This window comes from Gigantopelta aegis, chromosome 9 (assembly GCF_016097555.1).
Source record: "Gigantopelta aegis isolate Gae_Host chromosome 9, Gae_host_genome, whole genome shotgun sequence".
NCBI classification, from domain to species: Eukaryota; Metazoa; Mollusca; class Gastropoda; order Neomphalida; family Peltospiridae; genus Gigantopelta; species Gigantopelta aegis.
The window spans coordinates 52568555-52591643 of NC_054707.1; the positions used below are offsets into that span (position 1 = coordinate 52568555).

General features: G+C 39.6%; 1 protein-coding gene across 1 annotated transcript; it reads left to right on the forward strand.

Moving 5' to 3' along the window:
* The first annotated feature begins 1198 nt into the window (after positions 1-1198).
* Positions 1199-19473, forward strand: LOC121381640 (adhesive plaque matrix protein-like). The gene is made up of 2 exons (XM_041510976.1): positions 1199-1288; positions 18724-19473. Exons 1-2 carry the CDS (start codon positions 1199-1201, stop codon positions 19471-19473), a joined length of 840 nt encoding a protein of 279 aa, XP_041366910.1.
* Positions 19474-23089: the final 3616 nt, after the last annotated feature.

The window sequence follows — 23089 nt, forward strand, 5'->3', positions numbered from 1 at the left end:
AAGGACGTCGCTACGCCGAGCGACCAACCCGACAGGGCAAGGCCTCCTCCAACACCAGCTAACCCCCTCCCCCGCCGACTCAGAAGCTGTTTGGAAACGTCAGACCAGCAAGATCAGGTCCAGGTTCCAGAGATGTGTACAGGGGGACACCGAAGACCCGGCGAAGCTGATGGGTTGATTTTTGGACAAGCAGATACAACAACTGCCCAATGGAAGCCTCTACGAGCTCCATACCATCAATTCTGCAACCGACAAGACGGGGCTTGTTCTTACTCAACGCAGAGAAGGAGGCTACAGACAAGCGGTCCTGGTTCGTGATATGGATAGCCACATCATCCACAGGATCGTCAAGGCCCTTTTCGGTGCTGACTACAGAAGTGTCATCACCATTTTCACAGACCAGAAATGGAAGCGCTACATCCCTGTCTTTTCCGAATCTCCACTCATCGGCTCGCCGTAGTCAACCTTTCCTGGGACTTTTCCTCCAGGTAACCTCTGTTTTGGGCTTAGTCGGAATTTTGGTCGTGGTTCAAAACATTTATGCTTATTTTTTTGTAAACAGTCCGACGCACTTTACTTTGGTAGTCGTCTAAATTGCTTAAATCAACTTAAAACCTTTTTGGCCGAGCACTCTCATTGTATTTTTGGACTTTTAACTTTTTCCAGACATGAGTAGGTCTTAGGTCTCTTTTATTCTAAATTCCGCGTACTTCAACCCCCCCCCCCCCCCCCCCCCCTCCTGGCCCGGACTTAGTCACTGGCGATGTCAGAGGTTAAGCCAGGGACAGGCGTGTTCGAAACCTTCGTGGTATATGAACACGTAAATAGATTTCAGTCAGTCAGTCAGTCAAAATGAACGGGGCGGGACGGAGCCCTGTGGTAAAGCCCTCGCTTGATGCACGGTCGGTTTGGGATCGACCCCGTCGGTGGGCCATTGGGCTGTTTCTCGTTCCAGCCAGTGCACCACGACTGGCATATCAAAGGCCGTGGTATGTGCTATCCTGTCTGTGGGATGGTGCATATAAAGGTTCCCTTGCTACTAATGGAAAAATGTAGCGGGTTTCCTCTCTTAGACTATATGTCAAAATTACCTAATGTTTGACATTCAATAGCCGATGATTAATAAATCAATATACTATAGTATTGTCGTTAAACAAAACAAACTTCAAAACGAACAAGTAATTGATGGTTTGTTGGCATGTCAAGGTCAATTTTGATTATTTCACAAGCGAATCCGAACAAGCACGCCCTGTGTACAGAAGAGAAGTGTTTGTTCTCATCTTCAGAGGTGAGTGAGTACAAGAATCATTCCCATGGGTGCGCCAAGGTTACATCTGTCCTCCGTATCGATTCCTTATAGAGTTGTACAGATGTTCATAGGACGATCATCGCGGGATACACTTTTAATGATTTCAGGACGAATTTGAATTTCAGCGTATCGTGTTATGATTGAAAAGCGAAGCAGACATTAAACAGCACGACGATATGATTACAAATATCGAGTCACTGATTGTGCATCTCTGTTCGGACCGACAGAGGCAAATTGTCACGACATATTTCATGTGTTTTTTGTAACCCCAGTTTTTGAATACGTGTCGAAATTGATATGACTCCATGCAATATTATGGGACTAGATATAGAAATGTGGATGTCAGAACAAACTACTATTTCCTATCGTGTTTATTTCTCGTGTGAGACGTGCTTCATTTCCAATACAGATTTTAAGGAAAGTAAGGTAATTACCCACATACATTACCCCAAAAAAGAAGAGGAAGATTCAATAAGAATTTTGTGTTCTTTAAAAAATTTAATTATTTTTTGTTTTGTTTTGTTTGTTGTATGATTCTGTTTTTTATTTTTTGTTTATACATTTTATTTTTAAAGTTTGTTCGTTTGTTTCCTTCCTTCCTTGTATCTATATATCTTTCTTTCTTTCTTCTTTCTTTCCTAATTCTTTCTACTACTCTATAGCGTTTGGAATAAAGTAAATCTGATAATATATATTAAACACACCGTAGCTATCATTTGTGTAACATTTTCAGCATTATTGAACCATATTAAAGTGCCACAGTAAAGACACAATTTTATTGAAGGAAATAGTGTTTACATTAATACATCCGATAGTTAATTTTTAAGAATGCGACTCGTTTTTTAATTATAATTTTTTTCTTCTGAAATGCCTCTATGAAAAACACTTGTCAGATGCCAACAGAGCTATTTTTAGCCTATGACACGCTAAAAGGGGTTATCCCAGAGAATCCCAGCGATCTCGCCACCAGTCGAGAATTTTTACAAAATGGAGTAACGAAGTGATGTTAGTGAAGATGGCTCCTTCTCCCATGCTAATTTTCAATTATTAAAGTTGCGGAACCCAGCTTCCGAGGTACGTATCTTCTTTGTTTCGAATAAAATTAATTTTGAACAACTACAAACACCAGGACGACCGGATATACGTCGATCATTTGAGCAACAAACAAAACAACGTGTACGTTAACGGTTTAAGCGCTGAAATAACCTGAAATAGTTTACACTGCCTGATGGTGAGTTAGTGGCCTTTTATTATTAATGTAATTCTGCGCATTATGTTATGTGAGGTGTCTTCGTGACTGTAAGGAGCGGGACGTAGTTTAGTGGTAAATCGCTCGCCTGAGGATCGATCCCCGCCGGTGGCCCATTGGGCTATTTCTTGTTCCAGCCAGTTCCAGCCAGTGCACGATAACAAAGGCTGTGGTATATACTATCCTGTTTGTGGGATAGTGCATATAAAAGATCCCTTCCTGCTAATTAATGAGTGGCCGCAGCAGGTTTCCTCTCCAATTATATCTGTGGTCCTTAACCATATGCCCGACGCCATATAACTGTATTTAAAATGTGTTGTGCGGCGTTAAATAAAACATTTCTTCCTTCGTAATTATAAAAACAGCGACGCGCTTATTCCAAAAGGCAGTTCACTAAACTCAAAAAGTAAGAGCTAGTTCTCCGTCAGTGATCGCAACAGGTGGTAGAGAGTACTTCACCAATTTACGTCAGACGAGGAGGGCAAAAACTCATGCGTACTTGTTGCGGTATGGTGTGTTGCGAGTCAGTGACGTTGATGTTAATCAAGATTGATACAGCACAACGAGAAATACTCTACTTAATAAGAAGACGAATGATTCTTTTCTCTCGTCTAGTGGTTAAGCCACCTCGGACATAAGGCTGGTAGGTACTGTGTTCGCCTCTTGGTATCAGCTCCCACCCAGAGCGAGTTTTAACGACTCAGTGTGTTATGTAGGTGTAAGGCCACTACACTGACTTCTCTCTCACAAACCACTAACAATAACCACTAACCCACTGTCTTAGACAGACACCCCAAATAGCTGAGGTGTGTGCCCAGGACAGCATGCTTGAACTTATTTTCATAAAAGCACAAATATAAGTATAAATGGAAAATGAAAAATCTCGCACAGGCCTCGGTGGTAGGTAAAGCCGCAACAGCTCCAACCCAGAGTATGAGATGTAAGGTCACTGTCCTAACTTCGCTGTCTCTAAACACTAACAACTACATAACCATTCATCCTTGTCCTGGACAAATAACCCATATAGTTAATATGCGCCCTGGACACTGTACTTGAACATTAAGTGGACATTAGCACGAAAATATATTTTTTTTAAATCCTTACACAGAAAAATAAAAATGAAAGAAATCTCTGACAAAAAATCTACATTAACCCCAAAATGTATTTTATATTTAATATAAATGATCTTTTAACAATATTATATCTTTTTAAGATTCACTAACTCCATGCTATGACCATGGAACTCGTTTTGACCGCTTGCATATAACGATTATTAATGAAATACATATAGTGTGATAGAAACTTGCACTCGTGGTTTATTAACATGATCTTTCTACAAACGTCCCCGTCGGTGGACCCATTGGGCTATTTTTCGTTCCAGCCAGTGCACCACGACTGGTATATCAAAGGCTGTAGTATGTGTTATCCTGTCTGTAGGATGGTACATATAAAAGATCCCTCGCTGCTAATGGAAAAAAATTAGCGGGTTTCCTCTCTAAGACTATATGTCAAAATTACCAAATGTTTGACATCCATTAACGGATGATTAATAAATCTCACCTCAGGTGCTTTGGTCGTAGGATCTATCCCCCATTGGGTTCTTCCCCGTACCAACTAGTGTTCCACGACTAATTTATCAAAGGCATGGTATGTACTGCCCTGCCTTGTTTGAGAGGAAAGTGCATTCAAAAGATCCCTTGCTGCTGATGACAACAACAAATGTAGCAGATTTCCTCTGAAGACAATGCGTTAAAAGTACCAAAGTGCTGACATGCAAAAGTCAATGATTATTTAATCAATATGCTCTAAAGGTGTCGTTAAACTGTAACCAATAACGACTGACCCTGGGTGCCACCGAATCACATCTAGTCATCATATGCACTGTAGCAGCTCCTTGCGCTGACCCCTGCCAATCATTGGCGTCTTTGATTACGTCCGTCGACAAAAGACTCTGATGGTGTTTCCTCCAAAGATATTAAACCTTACTCCACCGTGGAATATTGCAGGATTTCCTAATAACATTTAGTACCTCTGACTTTGTCCACAGCGAGGAAACACGCGCAGCCGCGCCACTGGGCTAGCCGACTGTGCGCAGACGTCAATGGGCTGGCACTTATTTGCCGAGTATGAATACATTGGTAAAAGCATTCTTCCTTTCATTCCAAGGCCCCGATTTAACGTGGAATTGACATTTTCCGCTATATACGTGGCACGTCGTTACTTGTATTTAAGTAGAAATGCTCTAAGTTAAAAAGAAAAAAAAAATCTATAATGATTTCTTTTGTCGCTAAATGTGTAAGTTGTGTTAGTATCTACCATCACGTCAGTGAAACACTATTGCACGCGAACATAAACGCGCGTACGGTCGCATGCACTCGGTAGAATGTACGGTTCATGTTTCACAGACGACAAAGCTAACGTGGCTAAAACTGCTGCCTGTAAGCTTTCAGTTAACATAAGACAACAACACTTTGCCTTCAAAAGCAATCGAAGAAACTGGAAAGTTAAATTTCACGTTTAGGACTCATCAAACAGTGAGTTTTGAATGGGGAAAAACTGGCAATCTCCCACATGGATACCACAGATCGCAACCCTGGAAAACAAAATTAAAAATTAAAGTTTGTTTTGTTTAATGTCACCACTACAGAACACTGATTTATTAATTATCGGCTATTGGATGTCAAACAATTTGATAATTTTGACATATAATCTTAGAGAGGAAACTCGCTGCATGTCTCCATTAGTAGCAAGGGGTCTTATATATGCACCACCCCACAAAAATGATTGCAGATATCATGGCTTTTGATATGCCCGTGATCTAAAAAAAAACCCGTTCATTCTTCCATGAACGTGAAAACTGCACTTTTTCGGTAAACAAATAAAAACAGAATGTTATCACCGGAACTACTTTTTATCAATTACGTCAACAACGGAATCCCCGAGGATTCCATCGTTTCTATTTTTATTCCAATATCGTCTGCACTGTGAGTGACGGTGACAAACCTATTTTGCAGGCTCCAAAGAAGCGCGTTATGATCTGGATGGAATTTGGTATTATACCAAACCAATATCAAAAACCAAATTCAGCCAATTTATGCCGACAATTAGCATGAACGCGCATTGTAACATGACCTACACCGCACACAGTCTGCGAGCCACCGCAATTCAGGCTTTAAACGACTCCGGTTTTGAACTGAGACACATAATGTATATGACAGGCCACAAAAACGAAGCTTCGATTGAAAGTTATAGCAGAGAATGCTCAACAAATCAAAAGAGAGACATGAGCGCAGCTCTGTCACATTTGACAAAAACACCAAATCGACAACTTATACGCGCGAAAACACATACGCATTCGTGTACAGTTACGCGACCTGTCCTTTCCGAGAATAATATCACACAATCACACACAATCACACTTCCTGTGAAATCCACACACACAGTAACATAGAAACCACTTTATCCCTTTCAAGTCAGTCTTCACATTCACTTTTCACTAAACAATTTTTTACAACTGCAATTTTAATATAGTAATTGTAAATTTTCTAAATAATTCGACGCTCTCCCTTATGTTAATTAGTTCCAAAAACAAATTCATTCTCTAACCGCTTTACAACAAATCTTCCATTTAAGTATTTAATTCTTAATTAATTATCGTTTTATATTTTTGAAAAACAAAAACTGTTTGTGTTATCAGTAGATGTTCAGTTATTTTAAATTTTATAAATTTTTATCCACATTTGATTCAGAAAATTAAAATTTATAAAACCTTATGTAAATCATTATAATGAATCGGAGATTTGACGGAAACAAACGAATGTGATTTTCTAAGGGAATTCCCTCATTTGTGTATTGATACAGTTGTAAATCATTGTGGAATAGAGTTAGATTGGGTTTTTAATACAGTTTTGTATAATGGCAATATTAATGCGCTAACGCGCTACGCCATTCATACAGTGTGTAAAACGGTTTTGGTGTTTATCATCGCATGAACGTCAAAAATATAACGTTCAATTCTTAATAATATCTTACCGTAGGAGGATCGGCAGCATTTATTGCACTTTCTGATAAAATATAACGGTGTCAGAAAAAAAAAAATACTGTTACACAAATAAATCAAATAAACCCAATATTTGTCGAAATGAATATGGGGAAAAAACATTTCTACTTTTTGCGCCATTAAAGGGACATTCCTGAGTTTGCTGCAATTTTTAAGATGTTATCGACTAACAGAGACTTTTTAACGATTGTAATTACATATCAAATATATTTTTCTGCATAAAATATGAATGGCTTTATATTCAACGTGTTTCTGATCGTTCTAGTATTTGTACTAGGTTAAATTTCATTTTATTTCCTAAAATATAATTTTTTCGTACGTACGAAATTATTTGAAAACAAAATCCAGTTTGGGATTCTTACAAATATTAAGACGACCAGAAACACATTGAATATACAGACACTGATATTCTAAACAAGAAAATATATTTAATTTGTAAGTTTAATCGTAGAACTATTTTATTAGTCAGAAACATCTTACAATGCAACAAACTCAGGAATGTCCCTTTAATAGGTCAATATTGTTATGAGATACTAGTATCTGAAAGTATCCAGATCCCCAAGTTGAATGGTATTAATGATCATTATGTGATAAATATTTCACCAAATGTATTTTTATATGTTATGTATTTTTTCATATGATTCAGTTACGACAATAAATGGCTGACTTGCTATATTTATACTTGTAGTAGGAGTCACCTCGATCGTTTGTTCAGCACTCTCTGGTATAGCGGGGAAGGATCCAACTTCGCAAGCCGAGGTACCAGTCTGTATAATGCAGTAGTTATACGGAATGGTACCGTGGCTGGTGAAGATAGGAATTTTTTTATTTAACGACGCTCTCAACACATTTTATTTACGGTTATATGGCGTCAGACATATGGTTAAGGACCACACAGATATTGAGAGAGGAAACCCGCTGTCGCCACTTCATGGGCTACTCTTTTCGATTAGCAGCCAGGGATCTTTTATATGCACCATCCCATAGACTGGATAGCACATAGAAGATTCAATTCAGTTCAATTCAATTCAAGATAGGCGGGATCTAGTCGAGTCGGGAGAGGGTTCGCCTGGGCTGAAATAGTCGTAAGATCCAACCCATTCTCTGATCGTTATTTTCCTGTCATAGCCAGTGCCCCACGACTGGTATATCAAATGTCGTGGTATGTGCTGTCTTGGCTGTGGGTGAGTGCATATAAAAGATCCCTTCCTGCTAGTGAGAAAATGTTTCTTCTAAGACTATATGTCAGAAATATTAAATGTTTGACATCCAGTAGCCGTTGATTAATAAACCAATGTGCTTTAGTGTCGTTAAATGAAACAAACATTTTATATTATTTCGGTCTAACGCTATCAGCAGAAAGAAATCTACATGTAAGTTATGTTACTTTTATATACAACAATCACGACTAGTTTTCCCCAGAAAATTATGAAAATGTCTCTCTGTTTTTTGCCTGTTGGAGAACTTCCTATATTATTGGGTCCTGATTTCTAACATACTGGGGTTTAGGACGTAGCCCAGTGAAAAAGCGCTAGCTTTCTGCGCCGTCAGTTTGGGATCGATCCCCGTTGGTAGGCCCATGTGTTATCCTGTCTGTGGGATGGTGCATATAAAAGATCCCTTGCTACTAATGAAAAAATGTAGCGAGTTTCCTATCTAAGACTATATGCCAAATTTACCAAATGTTTGACATCCAACAGCCGATGATTAATAAATCAATGTGCTCTAGTGGTGTCGTTAAACCAAACAAACAAACAACCTAATTTCATACTGCTTCCTAGATATTCTGTACTAAATACCGCCCTGAAATAAAGAACATATTTATTGGTACAGTACTTCTCAATCACCATGCACAAATTAAAAAACAAACAAACAAACAAACAACCTAATTTCATACTGCTTCCAAGATATTCTGTACTAAATACCGCCCTGAAATAAAGAATATATATATTGGTACAGTACTTCTCAATCACCATGCACAAATTAAAAAACAAACAAACAAACAAACAGAAATAAAGAGAAAAAACATTTGTCCTTCCATGCTATTATGTCTGTAGATGTGTGCGTGTATGGACCCCTAAGCACCATTTAACGAGGTGACAGTCACGCATTTCATTTTGTATTGAAAAGCTTCTGTTACTTAAACTGACAAATAATGCCTCAATTAAATCCAGTGTCTTATTTTATTTTTTAAATCACAAGTTTTCTTTCATTTAAGCACATTTACCAAACTGCTAAACTTTTTTGGCTAAGTATATATGCCTTCGGAAAAAGTTCCTGTGTACAACGTGTATGTTTAACGGTAATGAAGGTAAAACGTAATCGTTTTCATGAAATTATTTATTGGCCATTCGTAAACATTATGAGGCATTTTATTATGATGTGATCACACGAATCACAAATTTCAAACATCTACAAAACTTTACAAACGACTTTCTTCCGTGAGTATTTGTACTGCTGGAAAGAAATCAGGGAACACATAAACAGTAACAACACATACTGACTGCAACCAAAACTCTCATCCACGGTATCAGGATGTTAACCGTGTTATTGGAAGTTAATCCCATATTACATCTCTGTGTTTTATACAGAAATAACTATTCTAGTAATGAATGAAAATTAGGTCTAAATAGACGTGATTAGAGCTTTAAAAACAAAGGCTTCGGATTTGTGTTTTTGTGTGTGTGTGTGTGTGTGTGTGTGTGTGTGTGTGTGTGTTTGTAGATTTGTGTGTGTGTCTGTGTGTAGATTTGGGAGGGGGCGCACGCGCGTGCATGCGTGCGTGCGTGCGCGCGCGCGTGTGTGTGTGTGTGACAATCAGAGCCGTCTAGATATGCATTGTCAGTTTCATCAATTTCAAAATGCAACGTAACACACAATTTCGTAAAATTAGCCTCATTTCTACCACGAGTATAATATAAAGAAAACTGCTTGTCAACAGCTTTATAATAAAATGAATTCTTGTTTTTTGGTTGGTTTTTTTTTTCAAATACCAGACTAAACCAGTAATGGAACTGATACGTTTAAACCTTGTTTGACACCCCATAGCCGATCTCTACTTTTATGCTGGGGTGTCGTTAAACATCCATTCATTCATTCATTTCATTCCGATATTATACCTTTAAATTCACTCTCCAGGGGTTGTCGCCATTCTCAACGCATTTCCGACTAGTAGAGCCATGCAACGATTAAATTAGCATATTAAATAAATTAAAAAGTTGTTTAGAATATCAGTTAACATGTTCGTTAACGACACCACCTTGATTTGTTAATAATCGGCAATTGGATGTCAAATATTTGATAATTTTAAATATCGGATCTAGCTCAGTCAGTAGAGCGCTCGCCCGAGGTGCTTGTGTCGTAGGATAGAATAACCTCAGTAGACTGCTATATCAAAGGCCATGGTATGTGCTCTCCTGTCTGTGGAAACGAACATATAAAAGATCCCTTGCTCTCCGATTGGACCCAATACCCACTACCCCCACCCCACCCCGTCCCAACCAGAGTACTACGACAGGTATAAAAAACCCCCAAATGATTGACATCAATACTGCGGATGATTAATAAATCAATGCGCTCTAATGGTGTCGTTAAACAAAGCAAAACAAACAAACAAACTTGGTAATTTTGACTTGTGATCTTCAGATAAACCTGCTATATTTTTCCATTAGAAGCAAGGGATCTTTTATATGCGCTTTCAGCATATGCCACGGCTTTTAATATACATGTATAAGACGTGGAACATGGGCTGGGATGGAAAAAACCTATCTGAGAATGAATCCACCGAGTTGATTCGACCCTACGATCAAGCACCTCGGGTGATAGAATATCACTGTAACACATCTGAATAGTTACTTAATGGCAATGATCTAGATGTCACAGCTAAACCATCCGCTGGAATTAACACCACCGAATATTCAATATGTTTATGATAGCTAAAACTTCTTTTAATTTCCAAATATATACAGCTATATATGTTTTGGTGGGTTTGTTTCGTTGTTGTTTTTTATATTAGAAATAATTACTGGGTAGTAAAATTTGAAATGTTACAAACACTCGAACAAAAACACACTGAATATTCTGAACAAAAAATATAGCCGTTAAAAAGGCTCGTTTAGTCGTAAACATACTACAGTATCAGCGCACGGTCGAGAATTTGTTTTAAAACTTGAAGAGGAGAAACCCTGTAAACATTGTTAGGCTAAATGAAGTTATTAATCATGACGACGTCCAAACGTTGACAGTTGGAAAGCCAGATCGTTTCGTCCTGACCTTCAGTGGCGTAGATGTGTCAGCCGACGCGTGTACTATCGCCGGCTTGATGTGTAAACCGCATTGGCGCTCACATCTTTGGTAATATCGATGCCAAGTGGTGTGATCGAACACTCAAACGCACCTGTTTCGGAACTATGTAGAGATTATTTCTCTCAAAGTCGACAACTTAATAAGGTAAGTTTTTAATATTTTATTAAATAATGCAGAACAATATTATTATTGCCCTAAAGGGTTTTTTGATAGTAGTTGGTATAAAATATAATAACTATTTGGAGAGAGAGAGAGAGAGAGAGAGAGAGAGAGAGAGAGAGAGAGAGAGAGAGAGAGAGAGAGAGAGAGAGAGAGAGAGAGAGAGAGTGTATCCAACTAATAAAATATTTATACGATTAAACTTACATATTAAATATATTTTCTTGTTTAGAATATCATTGTCTGTATATTCAATGTGTTTCTGGTCGTCTTAATTTGTGTAAGGAGCCCAAACTGGATTTCGTCTTCAAATAATTTCGTACGTACGAAAAAATTTAAATTTAACCCAGTACAAATATTAGAACAATCAGAAACATGTTTAATATGCAGCCACTAATATTTTACGCAGGAAAATATATTTGATGTGTAATTGCAATCGTTAAAAAGTCTCTGTTAGTCAATAACATCTTTAAAAATGCAGCAAACTCAGGAATGTCCCTTTAATGGTAATTATCTACATGTCAAAGACAAACCGTCCACTGAAATTAACACTACCAAACCGATATCTACATTCAATATACAAATGAACAGTGCAAACACCTAGGTTTTCAGAATATGTAAGAAATGAAATAATTACTACACTCTTAACCTTTAGGTACCATTTATCTTACAACTCGTTTTTTAACAACGTCTTCAATACATCTTTTCCCCACCACAATTTATATTGACATGTCGCCCCTCCCCTCAATATAAAATGCTGGCCATGCCAGTGATCTCCAATAGGTTTCCCAATCGAAAGATACGTTTTGAAACCACTCTAAAGATAAATGGTATCTAACGTCCATTCATGCAGTGTTCTCTATTTGGAAGATAAATGGTATATATACTGGGTGATATACGATGCAGTTTTGTAATACTAATCAAAAATCTAATCTATATCTGTCCTATTATATATTACACTGTATGTGGTAATTTGCTCGTTTTGTGATTAATGCGTCGACCTGTGACCTATCAGTCAATAAAGAATGTGACTTTACTCTCCCTTTTTTTTACTTATTGTGTTATTTTATTAGTGTCCTGTAACTTTACATTTAATGAAGAATTTACCGTTCTTGGCTTGTTTTATGAATTTATTTTGGCCCGTGTCAATAAAGAATGTAACCTTTTAAAATTTAGTTAATTTGTTTTGTGATTGTATTGTTCGCCTGTGACACTACACTCGATAAACAGTCTCGCTGTTTGTAGACATTCACTTAGTTAATAACCTACAGTGTATAAGGTCTGCAGTGGAGACGTGTTCAAGAGGCCGAGCGCTCGCGAACAATTGGACTGGCACCATCGTCTTTAATCATATCACATTAATTTAATGTTAGATGTAAAAAACCGTCTAGCCACTGACCGATCGCTCGCCCTCCTGAACATGAGGTTAAAGGCTCATTCACACTGGAAGTGGCGTTACGAGTAATTTCGATCGCTTCCTGACTGTAGACGACAAATGTCTTAAAGCGACTGAGGCTGTACTGCAAGTACTACTTTGAAAACACAAACTTTATATTGTGCTGCTTCAGATTTAATCACGTAGTGGTGGGGCTGGGGAGACTGCAGGTACCGTGGTTATTATTTAATACTGGGTCTGCTACACATTTTCTTCTAGACATTCTTGACTTAAACACAATTCTATATTGTGAGTGGTGAAAATATATAAACGCACACACGCACACACACACACACACACACACAGAGAGAGAGAGAGAGAGAGGAGAGAGAGAGAGAGAGAGAGAGAGAGAGAGAGAGAGAGAGAGAGACAGAGACAGAGACAGAGACAGAGAGACAGACACAGGAGGGAGACGGAGGAAGAGGGAAGAGAGTGATAGAGTTAGAGATGTGGGAAGAGAGATAGAGATAGCGAGAGACGGAGAGAGGGGAGGAAGAGACAGAGAAGGCGCGTGGAAGATGGGAAGAAAGAGATACATATAGAGAGGGGAGGCAGACACAGAGAGAGAGAGAGAGGAAGAGAGAGGGGAAGATAGGGAGAGGGGGAGGCAATACGGAATACAGATATTCACATTATTGTTTTTCACACACACACACACACACACACACACACACACACACACACGCGCACACACACACATATACATATACACAAAGGAAAACAGAAAAGGAAACAAATAATAAAACAAAACAAAACAAAACAAAGCAGAAGAAAAGGCTCGTTTCCACCTTGTGATTAGTTTGGATCGGCACCTATAAACTACTACGCCAGGAACGTTCAGGAATGCTGCACAGACAAGCGATAATGGTTTATTTCTTCTTTCTATTTGACACTTCACACCTTCATGTCTATCATTTCAAATACTAGTAGGCCTACCAGAACTGCTTTCACGTGCTTCTTCTTTTAATAGTTTTCACGGTTGTTTATTTTGCTTGTAGAATTTCCCGCAATAGTTTTCGGTATGGAAGTCACGTAGGCCAACACATCACTGTAACTAGTTTAACCGGGATTCGCACTGCAAACATAACCAAACCGGTCCTTTGTGGTTACAACAAGTGAGTGTTGGAGCCGATATATTTTACAAATTCAATTTTGCGAATGTGAAAAACGCCCGCTTTCTCGAATAAGGTACTCCAACTTTATTTAGATGACGTCACACACAAGAGGATGATATCAGGAGACAATTGAGGTGATGCACGGTGCCAGGCTTCTGTAATAGTAACAGTTTCTTTCTAAAACCTGAAGAATTCAGTGTCCATATGCAAACAGGAATTACCCAATAAAACTGGGGCGGGATCTGTCTCAGTCGGTAGAGCGCTCGCTTGAAATTTTTGTGTTGTAGGATCGAACCACGTCAGTGGACCCATTCTTTGATTGTTGTTTTCCTTCTTAACCAGTGTCCCATGATTGATATATCAAAGGCCGTAGTATGTGCTGTCCTGTTAGTGCGAAAGTCCCTATAAAAGATCCCATGATGCTAATGGAAAAATGCATCGGGTTTCCTTTAAGAATAAGAATGAATGAATGTTTAACGACACCCTAGCACGAAAAATGCATCGGGTTTCCTTTAAGAAATGCATCGGGTTTCCTTTAAGAATAAGAATGAATGAATGTTTAACGACACCCTAGCACGAAAAATACATCGGGTTTCCTTTAAGAATAAGAATGAATGAATGTTTAACGACACCCTAGCACGAAAAATACATCGGCTATTGAGTGTCAAACTATGGTAATGCAAACAAATAAAGTGATGATCAACATCAATATAAAAATTCAAGATTTAAATAAAAACAGTGTAAAGAACTGTGCAAAAATACAATTATCACAGATAGATAGGGCCTACTGACTTTTACTCAAAATTTCAATTGTGCTGTATTGGCCATTCTCAAAGATAATGTTACACCCCTGGACCACAGTGAGGTTACAGCACGCGCAGGGGAATGTCAAGAATACGAAATGTTTAACATTCAATAGTCAATGATTATTAAAGCAATGTGCTTTAATGGAGTTATCAAAGAAAGCTAATTTTATTTAATAAAAAACATTTGTTGATTTGTATATTGTTGTTTAAATTGAAGGTCTTATTTTAATAATAGAGTTAATGGGGATTGTGGCATAATATACAGCTAGATTGATAAAGTTAAAAGTTTGTTTGTTTAACAACCTCACTAGAGCACATTGATTTATTAGTTACCGGATATTGGATGTTAAACATTTCGTAATTGTTGACGTATAGTCTTGGAGAGGAAACCCTCTTTATTTTCCCATTGGTAGCAAGGGATTATCCATTCCACAGACATGACAGCACATACCACGGTCTTTGGTATACTAGTGGTGATGCACTGGATGGAACGAGAAATAGCCCGATGGGCCCACCGACGGGGATCGATCCTAAACCGACCGCGCATCAAGTGGTCGCTTTAACACTGGTCTACGTCTCGCACCTCTAGATTGATAAATTCTGTCTCCTAAAACGGGTAATCCGTGTATTTTGTATTGTGAATGTTTTGTGTCGAAAACAAAACAGAGGAAATCGTTTAGTTGTGCCTCTGTATTTTGTGTAAGTGTATATAAATTATAATGATATATATAATTATAATTATCTTTATCCAAACTGATATCATCTTTCAGTATGTATGTATGTGTGTAAATTTACCAATTTGTTTATTCAAGTATACTAAGCTATGTCATAGTGGATGGCTTAATGCACGGACTAAATGTTCGCGTCGCAGGCCCTAATCTAGCCTGCGAAATGAACGTTTTCTTCGCCGAAAGTCGGTTCAAGTCGTGTGAAGTCGAAATGCCTGACTTCGATATAAACTTTCGGTATAAGTTAGCTATTGTCATTAATTAAAGAAGAAAATTATTAGCGCATGGAATACATAGTGTCATTACCTTTTTGTGTTTTAAAACCGTTTTAAGGAAGGGAGGAAATGTTTTATTTAACGACGCACTCAACACATTTTATTTACGGTTATGGCGTCGGACATATGGTTAAGGACCACACAGATATTGAGAGAGGTAATACACTGTCGCCACTTCATGGGCTACTATTTTTGATTAACAGCATCATCCCATAGACAGGATAACACATACCACGACCTTTAATACACCAGTCGTGGTGCACTGGCTGGGGCGAGCAATAGCCAAATGGGCCCAATCCCAGAACGACCGGGCATCAAGCAAACGCTCTACCACTGGGCTACGTCCCGCCCCCGTTTTACGATAGGACTGTTAAACACTTCGACCCAATATTTTGGAATAGTTGTAAGAATATATGGTGTAGGGCACACACGCACAACTGCTAATAAATCGAAGTGTATAAAAATAACCAGACATGTAATGCCCCATTCACACATAGCTAAAGACCATTTTATAACCCCACAAATATTGCCAACCTTCTTGCGATCAAAAGCAAAAAACTTGACTGGTCGCCGATTGGTTGCTTGTGTTTATCACGGTCGCCGACCAGTAGGCGATCAGTCCACGATCAGTCTTCCATGGTCCCCAACTCAAAATACCACCACCCCCCACCCCCACCCCCAACACAAGAAAATTACTTTGTGACTAATCTGGGATCGGTCTGAGACTGATATTCTACTGATTGGCAACTAATCGTCAACCTATGAAAAAGCTTTGCGACCAATTTGGTCGCAAGAAGGTTTTTGGTGCAATACCTTCTTGCAACCAAAATGACGAAAAAGTGATCGGCGATCAGTGAAGACCAACTTAAGACCACTAAAGACTTTTTTACGACCATCTGCTGCCAACTTGCGACTACCCGATTTATTTTGTGGTCGCAAGTGATCGTAAGAGGTCACAAGCCTAGTGTGACTGGGTTTCAGTTTGGGACCATTGAAGACTGAACGTCTACTGGTCGGCGACCGTGGCACACTGTGACAAACACAACCAACCAATCGGCGACCAGTCAAGTTTTTGCTTTTGTTTGCAAGAAGGTTGGCGATATTTGTGGGGGGTTTTGGTCGCAAGTGGTCGTATAATGGTCTTTAGCTATGTGTGACTGGAGCATAAGGACCAGGTTTTAACACAAACAAAATCCTAATCGTCTGGTGTGTTTAATGCAGCTATTATTTTATTGAATAACAACGAAATAAGTAAATATTCAACACAGTTGTATACTGATTTAAATCTATTTTTCCCGCGCATTCTCTAGACTAACCTATGTGATGTACGTTGAAGGGCATGCGATGGATGGGTACGCATTCGCTTGGGACCATTTTAAAAAAGAGCCTCATTTTGCGTCCACATTTTTTAAGAAGACATTAATTGTTTGTTATTGAAGGTTTCCTTTTTTATTTAAAAAAAAGAGAAAAGTGTGTTTCGTTTAACGTCACCACTAGAGCACATTGATTTATTAATCAAAGGCTATTAGATGTAAAACAATTGGCAATTTGACATAGTCTTAGAGAGGAAACTCGCTACATTTTTTCATTAGTAGCAAGGAATCTTTTATATGCACCATCCCATAGACAGTATAGCACATACCACGGCCTTTGTTGTACCAGTCGTGGTGCACTGGATGGTGCGAGAAACGGCCCAATGGGCCCACCGACGGGGGTCGATCCCAGACCTACCGCAAAAACAAAAACACAATGAATGTTTAACGACACCCTAGCACAAAAAATACAAATTGACTATTAGATGTCACGACCCCCCCCCCCCCCACACACACAAAACCCAACAACAACCCCCCACCATAAAACACAACATTAACAAAAACCCGCACTTCGTGCACCTCCTAGTAAACATTTAAAGTAGATACCTGCATCTGTCTACATGTTCCCTTCTATTATCAGTTGCAATGGTATGCCTGACATTTTCATTTGCACAAACACACGCGTAAGTAAACAGATAAATACAGTATTCAATGTATTCCCCGGACAACCAGAGCAGTAATTGGCAATTACTGGTTACGAAGAAACAAATAACTGAAACTGCTAATGAGCAACACGCAAAACATTTCCTGTAACCGTCCAAATGTCCGTCCAGCTCTCCAACGGCAGACTACTCGGTCTAGGTCAACGACCGTTTACAATGATACGCCTACTAGATTTTTTGCCCACACCACTGATTGGCTGCGACAGTGGCATTCATGTACGGGTTGTGGATAATTCGACTACTGATGAAGTCGAGACAAATCATCCACAACCGAAAATTACGTTTGGACATTTCGTCCACTAGATTTTCCCCATCACCACTAATTGCCTGCAATAGTGTTATAATTCCATTTTATAATTACTGTTTTGTAGTAGGCGTCTGGATTGGTTAAAATGGTATCACGTGATCTAAAAAGCCAACGTTCATTCTTTCATGAACGTGAAAACTGCACTTTTTCGGTAAACAAATAAAAACAGAATGTTATTACCGGAACTACTTTTTATCAATTACGTCAACAACGGAATCCCCGAGGATTTCATCGTTTCTATTTTTATCCCAATATCGTCTGCACCGTGAGTGACGGTGGCAAACTGACAGACGACAATCACAATGTCGGATGATAAACACGAACGTTTTGGTGGATACTTTATAAGTTATAGCAGAGAATGCTCAACCAATCAAAAGAGAGAAATGAGCGCAGCTCTGTCACATTTGACAAAAACACCAAATCGACAACTTACACGCGGACAATTACGCGACTTGTCCTTTCCGAGAATAATATCACACAATCACAAACTTCCTCTGAAATCCACACACACAGTAACACTGAAACCACTTTATCCCTTTCAAGTCAGTCTTCACATTCACTTTTCACTAATTCAACTTTTGACAAGTTCCGTAATTTTAATATAGTAATTTATAAATCTAAATAATTTGACGCTCTCCCATATGTTAATTAGTTCAAAATTTATACTCTAACCGCTTTACAACAAATCTTCCATTTAAGTATATAGATCGTTCATTTTTTAATTAATTATCGTTTGATATTTTTGAAAGAAAGAAAAAACTGTTTGCGTCCATTCATACAGTGTGTAAAACGGTTTTTGTATTTATCATCGCATGAACGTCAAAAATATAACGTTCAATTCTTAAATGATCGCTTACGGGCATTCGTGCACGGGTTGCTGATCACTAGTTCATTCGTATACGGGTTGCGGATCACTCATCCATTCGTATACGGGTTGCAGATCACTAGTCCATTCGTGTACGGGTTGCAGATCACTCATCCATTCGTGTACGGGTTGCAGATCACTCATCCATTCGTGCACGGGTTGCAGATCACTAGTCCATTCGTGTACGGGTTGCATATCACTCATCCGTTCGTGTACGGGTTGCAGATCACTCATCCATTCGTTCACGGGTTGCAGATCACTAGTCCATTCGTGTACGGGTTGCAGATCACTAGTCCATTCGTGTACGGGTTGCAGATCACTCATCCATTCGTGTACGGGTTGCAGATCACTCATCCATTCGTGCACGGGTTGCAGATCACTCATCCATTCGTGTACGGGTTGCAGATCACTCGTCCATTCGTGTACGGGTTGCAGATCACTCATCCATTCGTGTACGGGTTGCAGATCACTCGTCCATTCGTGTACGGGTTGCAGATCACTCATCCATTCGTGCACGGGTTGCAGATCACTAGTCCATTCGTGTACGGGTTGCAGATCACTCGTCCATTCGTGTACGGGTTGCAGATCACTCGTCCATTCGTGCACGGGTTGCAGATCACTCATCCATTCGTGTACGGGTTGCAGATCACTCGTCCATTCGTGTACGGGTTGCAGATCACTCGTCCATTCGTGCACGGGTTGCAGATCACTCGTCCATTCGTGCATTGTACATTTCGCCCACGGACGATTCGTCCACCACAAATTCGTCCACTGATGAAATCGCAACCACATCCAAAAATTACTTTAAAACAATTCGCCCACTAAATGGTCACTATACTACAGATTGTGACCCTAACTGACATTCGTTTTCGGGTTGCGGATCATTCATCTATTGAACATGTCAATCCAGGAAAACGTTTGTTTTGCTTAACGATACCACAGGAAGGAAATGTTTTATTTAACGACGCACTCAACACATTTTATTTACGGTTATATGGTGTCAGACATATGGTTAAAGACCACACAGATATTGATACAGGAAACCCGCTGTCGCCACTTCATGGGCTACACTTTTCGATTAGCAGCAAGGGATCTTTTATATGCACCACCCCACAGACAGAATAGCACATACCACGGCCTTTGATGTACCAGTCGTGGTGCACTGGCTGGAGCGAGAAATAACCCAATAGGCCCACCGACGGGGTTCGATCCCAAACCGACCGCGCATCAAGCGAGTTCCGCCCCCTTCAATCCAAAAACGTCTCGCCCACTGGTGAACTCAAGATAATTCGTCCACAATTAAAAATTACGTTTGGTCAATCCGTCCACTAGATTTAACCCTAAACCAGCGATTGACAACAATAGAGCCAGCCCCAAATTACAATCGTGTGCAGACGCTTCAGCCTGAGGCTGATACTAATAAAAGTGTATACAATTTATTGGTGACATATATTGTACAAAATAGTTCAATTTTGTTCATGTACGCCATGTCTCGTTATGCTGTATATAATTATGTAAATATTTATGTTATAGTCACTTATACCTACAAACTGTATGGGGTTTTTGGTGAATAAAGTGATATCGTTGCTGAAAGTATCCACATTAGACAAATGTTACACCAGTGACAGTTAATGCAATGCCATTCAGGACTAATTAAGTAAATAAGGACGATAATGACACCAACAGTTAATTGTATATATACATATATTATTTAACTTCATGTATATACTGTCTCTGTAATTCCAAAAGGAATGAACTGCGGAACATAAAGTGTTACGTTAATAAATTATCTGTCTTTCTGTCTCTGTGTTAATCCTTTTCCAACTAGACCAAAAGAGCACTTGTTTTTAATTTTTTTAGATGTAACTACCCCTGTAACACTGCCTCTGCGCCCTCTCCATAGGCGTACGGGCTCCCATTTTTGGAGTGGGGCCAAGCTGGCTTTTTCCCGAATTAAACGAAAATGCTCGACTCTGGAATTCATATTAGTATTACTACTAAACAGCTATATAAGGTTGTAAACGAATCACTACATTTTTATATGGATTGCAACTAATTTTGAGGGTAGAATAATGGAAATACATTGCAAAAAATGTCTCAGGATAACACATTTTGCCCGAATATCTGCATAATTTTTGCCCGAATTTGACGTTTTGCTCCAGCACCCCCTGTCTCGTACGCTAATGGCCCTCCCTCCCCCACCTGCCAAGTACGGCCCTAATTACGCTTACCGACAGCATTATCATCACCACCACCATCATCATTCTGGAATCTTTCACAGTTAAATCTTAGATAATTGTCAGTCGACTTTGCAGACCGTCATTATTACATTCCGTGTCTGCCACTTCCACTTCAAAAGACAGCTGCCAACATTACGTAAGCATATGATAATCACGTATAGCGTTGTACAATATGGCCCACCAAACTGATATTGCTAGATAGACAGAATATTGAGGTCAAACATGTAGTTAGCATAACTACGTCTTACCAGCTTAATGAACCCATTTCAACCTTGTAAGCCACATGGACAATGCAGTTGTAACAAAATGGATAGTAGACTTTTAGAAAGCTAGTGTTGAGAGGGTTAAGCTGCCGTATTTAGGAAGACAGATTTTAAAGGCGCATTCTAAAGTTCCAGAGTTCGGTTGTTGTTTCGGGGGGAGGGAGGGGGTTGCATTTATTTCTGATAATTAACTAGAAAGAAAGAAAGAAAGGAAGAAATGTTTTATTTAACGACGCACTCAACACATTTTATTTACGGTTAGATGGCGTCAGACGTATGGTTAAGGACCACACAGATTTTGAGAGGAAACCCGCTATCGCCACTTCATGGGCTACTCTTTCCGATTAGCAGCAAGAGATCTTTTATTTGCGCTTCCCACAGGCAGGATAGCACAAACCATGGCTTTTGTGGAACAAGTTATGGATCACTGGTCGGTGCAAGTGGTTTACACCTACCCATTGAGCCTTACGGAGCATTGACTCAGGGTTTGGAGTCGGTATCTGGATTAAAAATCCCATGCCTCGACTGGGATCCGAACCCAGTACCTACCAGCCTGTTGACCGATGGCCTAACCACGACGCCACCGAGGCCGGTAATAATTAACTAGAGAATAACAATAATATGGATTCTTTGAGAACCCTTGGCGAAAAATATAAAGTACATAAAACATACTCATGGCATTGTTAATCATTAATACACACACTACAGGGAGAAACCTTACACGCATCCTCTTTCAGCAGTGGTTCGCGGTATTGTCAGGTTTCTCCATATAGTGTGTGTAATAGTGATTAATATTTGAAGTATTTGTTATCGCCGAATTAGAAAATGATCAATGTAAAGGTATTTAACGTCAGAGGATTAATACTGTTGCACTAGAGTGGGAATCTGTGCCTACTCAGTGGTTATCAGAATTACGTGTTTTCATTTTAGAGTTGTCTCTGGCGGTAGAGAGCGACTATAACTGTTCAAATTTGCGTCTATCTCTCAAACTCGGGCTACTGTTGGCGATGAAAACACACATGCAAATTCTGTAGTTTTGTTTGTGTTTGTGTTTTGCAAACGATATCACCATTTCCGGAATAAAAATTCCTATCTCTGCACATAGCAGAGTCAAATGGACGAAGTAATATCATGTGCCTTGTGTCTAAAAAGACTGCCACTCCACAGCTTTGCTGATCTGTCCATAGGAAGCCTTGCACATCTCAGTACGATAATATTCCGGATTTACTGCCTCTCCCCAGTACGATAATCCTTCCAGGTCTGCGTGCAGCGACTGGCATTACCAGCACGATACACCCTTCCTGACCAGTGTGTAGAAACACTCCCGCTCCCCAGGACGATAAATCCTTCACGATCTTCTCAGTAGAAAGACTGGTGCTCTCCAGGACGATAAATCCTTTCCGATTTTCTCTGTAGTAAGACTAGCGCTCCCCAGGAAGATCAATCCTTCCTGGTCGTCTCTGTAGGAAGACTGGCGCTCCCCAGGACGATAAAAAGACTGGTGCTCCCCAGGACGATAAATCCTTCCCGATCTTCACAGTAGAAAGACTGGCGCTTCCCAGGACGATAAAAAGACTGGCGCTCCCCAGGACGATAAAAAGACTGGCGCTCCCCAGGACGATAAATCCTTCCTGATATTCTCTGTAGTAAGACTGGTGCTCCCCAAGACGATAAATCCTTCCCGATCTCCTCTGTAGAAAAACTGGTGCTCTCCAGGACAATAAATCCTTCCCGGTCTTCTCTGTAGTAAGACTGGAGCTCCCCAGGACGATAAATCCTTCCCGATAAATCATTCCTAATATTATCTGCACGAAGATTGGCGCTCCCCAAGACGACATATCCTTCCTGATCCTTCTGTAGGAAGATTGGCGCTCCCAAGGACGATAAAAAGACTGGCGCTTCCCAGGACTATAAATCCTTCCTGATCTTCTCTATAGT

Bases quoted from the DNA above. Each gene is read 5' to 3' on its own strand.
- LOC121381640 (XM_041510976.1), top strand. From the start codon at position 1,199: ATGTCAAGGTCAATTTTGATTATTTCACAAGCGAATCCGAACAAGCAC. The intron at 1,289-18,723 runs GTGAGTGAGTAC...TACGGGTTGCAG, and splicing joins GTTTGTTCTCATCTTCAGAG to ATCACTAGTCCATTCGTGTA.